This window comes from Rattus norvegicus, chromosome 13 (assembly GCF_021556685.1).
Source record: "Rattus norvegicus strain SHRSP/BbbUtx chromosome 13, alternate assembly SHRSP_T2T, whole genome shotgun sequence".
NCBI classification, from domain to species: Eukaryota; Metazoa; Chordata; class Mammalia; order Rodentia; family Muridae; genus Rattus; species Rattus norvegicus.
Window position 1 is genome coordinate 88258653 of NC_141546.1, and position 10091 is coordinate 88268743.

General features: G+C 39.3%; 1 protein-coding gene across 1 annotated transcript; it reads left to right on the forward strand.

The window, feature by feature from the left end:
* The first annotated feature begins 8587 nt into the window (after positions 1 to 8587).
* Or10j3b (olfactory receptor family 10 subfamily J member 3B) lies at positions 8588 to 9529 on the forward strand. The gene has a single exon (NM_001000080.1). It carries the CDS (start codon positions 8588 to 8590, stop codon positions 9527 to 9529), a length of 942 nt encoding a protein of 313 aa, NP_001000080.1.
* Positions 9530 to 10091: the final 562 nt, after the last annotated feature.

The window sequence follows — 10091 nt, forward strand, 5'->3', positions numbered from 1 at the left end:
ATAAGCGCATCATGTTGGCGTGCCAAGGCTTCCTCTTTAAGATTATAATAAAGTTTGGTCACAGTAAGGATTTCTATGTACCCGCGTGTTTCTTGCCGGCGAGAAGTCGTGTGTGGGACACCAGCTGCCTCTTCTGGCCTCACTGGGCGAGGAAGCACCCAGCCTCTCATAGACTTGAAGGGGTGGGGTGTGGGAGATACCCAGAGGTGTCCCCATCCACTCAGAGGAGTAGGCAAAGGAATATAGGGGACAGATTGCAGGGGTGGGGTGGTAACTGGGAGGGAGCAGTGAGCAGGATGTGAAGCGAATAAGTAAAAAAATATTAAATTAAATTAAAACAAAACGACAAACAAAAAAACAAACAAAATCAGGCTGACCAAGCTATGAGGAGCAAGCCAGTGAGCCACCTTCCTCCATGGCCTCTACATGAGCTCTTGCCTCCATGTTCCTGTCCTGCTTGAGTTCCTGACTTCCTCTGATGATGAACTGCTGTAGGCTTAAATTTTCAAAACCTACTTTAATAAGGGTTCTTAAACACATTAACCTCCCTTCTAGCCCACCACCCACCAGAGGTAGTGGAAAGGGAAGGTTAATAGGGCAAAGGTTGATGTGGACCTGTTTATAAATAGTTCTTTGGGGTGATTCTAATCTTTGTTGTTGGTATATCAACAGTTTAGTTCCCATGAATCAGCAATGGCAGTTATATCCAGAAGAAAGCAGGAGGCTCTGCCCACGGGGCTGTGAGAAGTAGCAAGAAGCTGCTGGAATACCACTGGAAGCTCTCTAGTGCATAATTCTCTGTGACGTCATGACAAGCAAAGACCAAGGAAGAAGGCAAGACGAAGAAACGCCAGAGTGTTGTCAGTGAAGACCAGTGTCAGCAAAGCCCAACAAACACTAGCAAAAAACCGCACTGACCGTTTTCTATTGGGTTATGCTTATACCCTTTCCAAACATCATGTGTCCCCTCAAGCATCTGCTCCAGCAAAAAATCGCATGCCCCTTTTCAGGGTAGCTCCCAGAAAAATCGCAAGTCTGTTCTCAGCAAAACATCCTCTCCTGTGTCTGCTTCAGCAAAACATCCTCTCATAAGAGCTCCCAGAAAAAAAAATCAGCTGACATAACTGAGACTCCAAAGAAACCAGAGATTTTCAATGTCAGAGCTGTTGTGTGAAAGTGTAAGGTGAATAAACATCTTCATCCCTAGCTTGTTTTTGGTCACGGCGTTTGTTGAACTACACAGTTCCCCCGGACACATCAGCAGAGTACAGCTTTAGCGTGGGAATGTTGTGGCAAGGTGTTTTGCACATTGTCCTGTTACAGCTGATGTTAAAACACAACACCTTACTTCTTCAAAGCCACCAAAAACCTACCTCTTGTTCCAGCTGATTGCATAGATCTTTGACTTTCTAAAAATTATCGAGAGTTTAACTGTACATGTCACTGTGTGCATATCTACAATGCGTAATAATAAGACAAATCTCCATGTAATGCATTTTAGCATGGGGTGACATCTTATCATTTTGTCTGTATTACATTTGGAAGAGGCAAGTCCAGTTCTGCCCATGGTAAAAGGCGATGCTTTACACAGAGGTGGTATTAATTGTAGATCTTCCTTGGAAGGATTTGCAACAATTAAAGCCATCTTAAAGCTGTATCTTAGGAAGCCCACCGAGTAAATGTGATCGGGCTCTTCCTATTGTGTGATTTGCCTTCTATTTGACATTTAGCAGTTTCTTCCTTTCTTCTGATGTATCTGTACAGCTCTATTGCATTCTGAACACTTTATCAGGAGTCTACATTTTTTGATAAGGGTCAATAATAAATAATTTAGGGCTTTGGACCATAAACTTTGTTACACTAAAGATTGGACAGGTAACACAAAATGGCTATAGATAATATATAATTGAGTGTAATAGTCATTTAGAACCAACTTAAACATGTGGTTGATAAAATTAAAATATGCATACTTTTTGTTTCACGTAATAACTTTTATTTTATTTATTTTTGATTGAGATTCTAAACCCTTCTACATCTTACAATCCATACAAAAGCAGACAGTGGCCATATTAGCTGGCAGACCATGGTTGCTTACTCCTGTGGTATATGAATAAATTATGAACACAAATTGAAGCTCTAGATTACATTATCTTCATGTAGTAGGGACTTTATTGTACTCCCTGGCAGGTGGTAGTAGGGACGACATCCTATTTATCTGACTAGGGACTAGGTTAATTTGAATCAGGTTTCAATCTTTGTGAGGGTTAATTTATTTCTACCCTCTCTTTCATGTACAAGCACATATGGAGATTGCAGATGCTCTGCTCAGTTTTTAGGTTCTTTTGACCAAAGATTACAATCAAATGACAGTTCCTAAAAGAGACCATAGGGAGTTGAATGTCACACTAACATATTTATTTACACTCTTTCAATCTAAACGCTTGACTCCTAAAGAATGTAATAATATCTGTGTTAACCGTGCTAACATTGTTTCAGAGTAGAAAAAATGGAAATCGGGAGGCTGAGAATAATTCTGGTAAAGGATCTATGATTCAAATTCGCTAACTTGTACACAGTTTCTTACACACACACACACACACACACACACACACACACACAGCTTTTGTTTGTTTGAGCTGACATAATGAAATGTGAAGATCTTAGAATGTGAGGCAAAATCTGGCAGATAGTCAAAGTCATTTCATTTGTCATATCATCATTAAGAGAAGAATGGACAAAGAGCCTGGTGAGAGAAATCAGCTTCCTAAGCATCTATGTAGTCAATGGAAAACATAAATTAAAACTTAACATTCTATGGAAACTGATTTAGGACTCTAACCTTTTGTTCACTATTATATAGTTACTTCTTAGGTTGTTATCATGGGCAATTAATTGCATCATCGTTGAAAACTTCAAATCAGATACACACACACACACACACACACACACACACACACACACCCCTCATAACTTGTGAGATCAGGTGTCTTGTGTTTAATGCTGGTGTCCGATTTATCAGATAATGTCCTAGGGAAAATAAGATGATCCCACAGTCTAACAGTTTTCTTTTATAGAAGTCAGGTATAATTATATTCTAAGTAGTTTTTGGGGGAGATAAAAATGAGTGAATATCTGTATACTGGTATACCGCACAACTTTATATGTAGTACTTTATAAGAACATATGAAAGGTCTTAGTCATTATTGCTTAAGAGACTCAATTATAAGAATACTGCGAGAATAGAGAGGAATGTAATAGACTCTAAAATTTTCCCAAATGTGACAATGAATCCTGATCTTAGGTATTTTAAAGTTGTAAATGGGTATTAGCAACTCATTTGGCTATGGGAAATCAAATGACCAAAGGGTACAGAGGATGACCATCAAGGATGAGGTTTGGTGACAACTTGAGCTAAGACCCAAGAATGAGTGTAGGGTGTGAGGTGATTGAAGCAGAGACACGAAAGGTTAATTTAAAAGTATGAGAGTTCAAAGACATATTCTGGGACAGGATTGACGATTCTACCTAGACACTGCAAACTGACTTTAAGTGTCAATACCAGAGACCATCTCTGTGTATGTCTGGAATAGAGATTTTTTTTTTTGCTCAAACTCTTTTTAATACCTGCTTCTATTCCCTTCCTAGAAGACATCAGACCTTAGCACCTGCCCCCCTCCATTGGCACTGGGGAATTGGGTAGAAAACATATCCTAGATCCCAACAGGACCCTGGCTCACTCCAAGATGGAAAATTAACCTTTTAACCCAAAGAGATAGCTCCTAATAACGCAACCAGCTCTCTCTCTCCTCCCAAGTGTGGATGTCAGGATTACATAATAAGCTGCCTCAGTAATGAGGTCTCCAGGCACTGTACTGTACATATTTGGTTTTCTTCCATTAATCATTAGGGATTAAAAAGTGTTATTTGGGAAAAAGATACCCAGGATACTGACAGAAGTTTAGTAGTTTATTACCCTCCTCCAATATACAGTTACTGTGTGATCCACAGGCAAGCTCACTCTGGGTAGGACTGAAAAATCTGAAGGAACTTAGACTTCCTTTGACTTTTGTTTTGGTCTCAGGCACAGGATGACTGAGAAGGGCACTGCTTCACTCCTATGCAGTAGTCACTTCTAGGTGTGGCTTCTGCGAGGTTGTCAGAAAGCTGCCATCAAATCAGGGGTTCCCAAGACATCAGTAAACCTGACATAAAACTCTGTGTATTTGGTAAAATACAATTGGTTTTTTTTTCTAAATAGTTTAAAGTTAAGTAACTGGTAGGTTTTCAAATAATTTTAAGAAGTACCTGGCGAAAAACCCTGGGAAACATTTTGTATCTATTAGTTAAAAAATAATAATCTATTACTATAGATGACAACATTTTCTGAATAACGCATGGGACTCAGGCTTGAGCACATCTCTCCTAGAAGATGTAAGAAGCAAGATACTTGGTGAGTCTCACTTTATTTTCTGTTCATATCGGGAACATTTACAAGAACCCTCAATTGTTATATATCTATCCCAGGGGCAGTCTACAGAGGCAAGGTGAACATGGCCTCCCATATGAATATATCTGGAAATACAGATGGACATATTGTATAATGTGGCGAAGAGGGAACGAATTACTTGCAGGGCTTTGCATTATGTCTGATGTCTGAAGCAGTTCAGGAATGCAAGCTCCATGAGCCAAAAGACTCCCTTGACCATGTTTCTCTTCCACTGCTACTGCGCTTGTTTTCAACCCTTGAATAAACTGTACTACTGAAGGCAGGCTTTACCTGGTGAGAACCAAACAAATTTTGGTTTTGGCAACCGGATCATTCTTGATTGAAGCATCCAGGAAGCGCCACGATAAATACATTCCTGTCTCTAAAATAATATAAATGGTACCCTCATTCAGATGTTGTCCAGCGACTTCGTATCATTTTTTAGGCTATCTACTCAAGAGAAAAAGAAAGGTGATTAGAAAGCTCTAAACTCGAAAGCATTCTCTGAATCGTGTGCTTTCCATCCAGCTGTCACTCGCTACCTTACCTCCTGTCCTCCTTACTTACATTTCCCATGGCCAAGGTGAGTAGCCCTACTCTCCTCAATCTTTCTGATTTACCTATTCTTCTCTGTTAGAGAGGGTCTTACGTAAAGGTACTGAGAGGGGAAATTTTAGGGTGTTAGTAACTTTGAATAAGTGATCTTGAGAAGGGAGGAAAAAATATTCCGGGTCATGAGCATAAAACAACAGACCCAAATAATGCCTCTGTTCCCGGAAATGGAATTAAATCCTAAGAATTTACATGAATGCATGAACTTATACATATATATACGTATATATATACATATATATACGTATATATATATATGAAACCTATTGTAAAGGAGTCACCTCCAAGTTATCAGTTGCATAGCAGGCAACAATCCTGATGAAACTGCCTGCTGTTCCCAGTTGTCCCTAGAATAAGCAGCCACTATGGCCTTGGAAGGAAGTAAAGCTCTGGGCAACATAAACACAGTTAGAAATAAAGCTGAAATTTGGTCTCTACCTGATCCTCTGTTAGAACAGTTCATGTAGCAATTCATGATTTGATTCTGCTCTATGTACACCCAAAATATGTCAAAGGAGAATGGAAAGGGGAAATTAGAAAATGAACAACATTGCATTTGAAATATTCAAAGAATCGCTCACAAGTACAGAGCGGTGCGATTGAATTTAAACTAAGTTGTCAGACAGAAAGGAGTAGCTGCTAATAAAATGAGTACTTATTTGGGATTTCCTGTTCATCATGTACCAGATCAAATTCCTCACCTGCATTAAACCTGTTTAGTGTTCACGGCGGCCCTGCACTTTATTACTGTAATCAGCCCGCAAGTGAGTTTTGAACATTGTGGGTTAAAACTTTGAAGTGATCGAAGGAATTTATGCAAGAGTGTCCGGGTAGTTTCTCATGAAAACACAATTACTGAGTTCAAGTGCAGGTGTGGACAATGATCAATGCAACAGGAATGTAGGAAATGGGTATAGAAACCATCGCAGTGATACAGGGGAGGAGGAGGAGCATCAGGTGTTGGGTGCGATTGGGAAGTAGGAAGAAGAGGTAAGATGGGAGGGTTATAGAAAGTTACACCTTTAGGGCAGTGTAGAAGGAAAGGGAAGCAATCCAGTGAACTCTAAGCTTTCTGCATGGAAGTAAAGGATATGCCTAATTAATATGGGAGGATATTTCCACCCTATTACAGTTTCTTATGCTAGTTTCACCTGGGGGAAAGACACACGGTAGATGGTCCTGTTTCTCTTGTCTCTTAGCATTGTGTGGGATGTGAAGAAATGAAGTGAACCATGAGATTTCAGTTCCTTCTTTGTTTAAATGGATTTTCTCGTTGCTTCTACATAGGAACTCCATTATCTCGTAGACAATGGTGCTTGGCTCAGGCTGTTCCCTCTTCCCTCCTTTGACTAGAATTCTAGGAAACAACAGAATGCGTGTATTGAAATATTATGAAACTATTTTCTTGATGTCAGAGTACAGTGGTTTCAGGGTCTGCAGGAAGAGTAGGCCTACGTTTTCCTCTAGTTGGCTACTGTGTATCGCGCTGTGATAAATAAGAAAGTAAAGATAACACTTTGATGCTCTGTCTTTAATTTATGCATCCAAAAGTTGCTTAACATTAAAATATACAATTAGATGACACACTTAATGATCTAAAATAGACTATAAGCAAGTGTGACATTGTGAAGAATAATAAGTGGGTGTTATTAATATATACCAGTGTTGGGAAATAGTTGAATGAGTGCAAACCTTATGCACTGTCGATGGACTAGAAGCGGAACATATGCTCTGTTGAAAACGGTGGAGGAACGTTCATAAATAATAAATGAATGCTGGGATCTTTGAAGATGATAGGGCAGATAGGTGCCAAGGTTAAGGAGGCAAAGCTAGGACTAAACCAGAGTTCTCTAGTCTGGTCTGGACAAGACTAGAGAGCTCCTGCTACAAATGGGATCTGACACTGGTATTGGATGGTAATACATAGAGAGAGTAGTAGTCTCACACAGCTTTATTTCTATTGTTATCTTTTACTAAATCACTATTCTTTTTTTCCCCCAATGGAGCTTATCACATTCAATATCAGTACTGCTCTGACCTATATCCAGTTCTCTAGTGGTCAAATAGTTGTTTATTTAAAAATATTTTTCTTTCGTTTTTACGTGTGTGTGTGTGTGTGTGTGTGTGTGTGTGTGTGTGTGTGCAGACACGTACACACGGTGTACACATGCATCTGATGATATGCATGTAGACACCAAAGGACAACTCTGGAAGTTGATTCTCTTCTTCCATTGAGAGGATACTGGGACCAAGTCTTGGCATTATCTCACCGGGTCATCTTGCTAGCACCATTTCTTGATTTCTTAATAGAAAAATTCCCTGAAGCATACTTGATATGCAATAACCCATGGATATGGAACAAATATACCAGTTGATTGTGGACACCACAATTAGGGAAAAAAAAGACATATATCTCTCAGCTTCAAACATTCCTCAGAGGCTTTTAGTGCGTTATTGTGTGTTCTACCCTCTCAAGTGTTTAACATACAGCACAGTGTTACTGGCATAGCCAATATGCTATGTAGAAAACTCTTAAGTAATTTACATTATATGTTGACATATTATAGTTGAGAACAATTACCCATTTCCTCCACTCTGGCTAATGATAATTACTGATACTGCTAATTTAACCTATTTTAGTTTGAATATTTTAAATAACACACAGATATAATCAAGCCATGTGTGTCCAGTCCTGACTACCTTGTTTTACTTGTGTGACATCCTCCAAACGAATCTTTATTGACACACATTTTAGAATTCTTTCCCTTCAGAATGAACTATTACATAAGTGTCAATATTCTTTAGTCATTTTATTGTCTACAGACAGCTGGGATTTTTTTTCTCTAAATTGGCTACTGTGTATAGTGCTGTAATAAATGTGAATAAAGATAACACTTTGATGCTATGCTTTTAGTTTATGCATTCAAAAGTTACCTAACATATTAAAATATACAATTAAATTTTACATCTTAATGATCTAAAATAGACTCTAAACATGTATGCTATTGTGAATAATAATAAGTAAGGTTATTAATATATGCAAGTGTTGGAAAATAGTTAAATGAATGCAAACCTTATACAATGTTAATGGATTAGAAACAAAGCATATGATCTGTTGAAACCAGGGGAGGAAAGTTCATATAAAGGTTATAGCAGGACTTAACAAGAACCATATAATTAAGAAATTGAAGCGAGGCTATTTCTACAAATATCTCTTAATTTTGATATATGTTGTTTCTTGTCTCCATCTGTGCTCTCAATCTCATGGTCCTAGTGTAAAAGATTCTATCATTTCAAAGGAAAGATAGTCCAAAAAGGAAGACTGAACAGCTTATCAACAGCAGAGCTCTGAGACTCTGCAGTTTTCAGCCTTGCCCAGGATAGACACATTCTTCACTGAAGATCTTGGTCCAGCCTACTCTGGTTGATGTTTGAATCATCAAAGCTTTCCTCCCTTTGCCTCATTCCCTGAAACATATACTAGTCTCAATGCTAAAGTCAAACACAACCTCTGTAACAGAGTTCCTCTTTGAAGGTTTCTCCAGCTTTGCTTGGCAGCACAGGCTTGCCCTTTTTGCTATTTTCCTAACATTGTACTTTCTCACTCTGTCTGGCAACGTAATCATTGTGAGTATCATTCACCTGGATCATCATCTGCATACTCCCATGTACTTCTTTCTGGCCGTATTGTCCATCTCTGATACCTGCTATACTGTGACCATTATTCCACGCATGCTTTCTGACCTCCTCAATCCTTACCACACCATTGCTTTTCGAGACTGTGTGGTCCAAATCTTTTTTTATCTAACGTTTGGCATCAACAACTGTTTCCTACTCATGGTCATGGGATATGACCGTTATGTGGCCATCTGCAATCCCCTAAGATATTCAGTCATCATGGGTAAGAGGGCCTGTTTCCACTTAGCATCTGGGTCACTGGGAATTGGCCTAGGCATGGCTATTGTCCAGGTTACATCAGTATTTAGCCTGCCCTTCTGTGATGGATTTGTTATCCCCCACTTCTTCTGTGATGTGAGACCCCTGCTGAAGCTGGCCTGCACCGACACCACTATCAATGAGATCATCAACTTTGTTGTCAGTGTCTGTGTTCTTATTCTACCAATGGGCGTGGTCTTCGTCTCCTATGTTGTGATCATCTCTACCATCCTTAAGATTGCCTCAGCTGAAGGTCGGAAGAAGGCCTTTGCCACCTGTGCCTCCCACCTCACAGTGGTCATCATCCACTATGGCTGCACTGCAATCATCTACATGAAACCTAAGTCCCAGAGCTTGCTGGGCCAGGAAAGACTCATCTCAGTGACCTACACTCTTATCACCCCTCTACTGAACCCTTTGGTATACAGTCTGCGGAATAAGGAGGTCAAAGATGCCCTACGCAGAGCCCTGTGGCAGAAGCCACTTCTGTCTTAATCAGGTTCATTTGTAAATTTCATTACTTTCAGTTGGCGAATGTGTAATTATTTTAAGTTGTTTCTAATAATGCCTTTATAGCATCAGCAAAAACAGAAAACGTTGATGTTTGATAACCTAGAGGCTTCACTCTATGCCATCAGAGAAAGTATATAAACATAGGTTACCTATGGCCAGAGATTTAGTAGGCTTTTTTTAATTGGTTATTTTGTTTATTTATATTTCAAATCTTGTCTGCCTTCCAGGTCTCCACTCTAGAACATCCCCATCCCATCCCATCTCATTCCATATCCCCTTTGTCTCTAAGCTTTTGTCCAACTATGAATGTCATGATCAACTAATATGTTCCCAATTCCTTCAGGCCTTGACTTGCTCAATATAAGAGCTAAACTGCCTTGTGTTTAGAACTGTTCACATGTGCATATGGCTGCACTCTCCATGAGAATATTGTGAGTTGCTGTCACGTGTCACACAGTCACCTTTTAACCAATGATAGACTTCATATATACTGGCACAAACCATACAGCTTGTTATATACTATGAGCTAATGTGTGATACGTAG

Coding starts and splice junctions, on each gene's coding strand:
- Or10j3b (NM_001000080.1), top strand. CDS start 8,588: ATGCTAAAGTCAAACACAACCTCTGTAACAGAGTTCCTCTTTGAAGGT.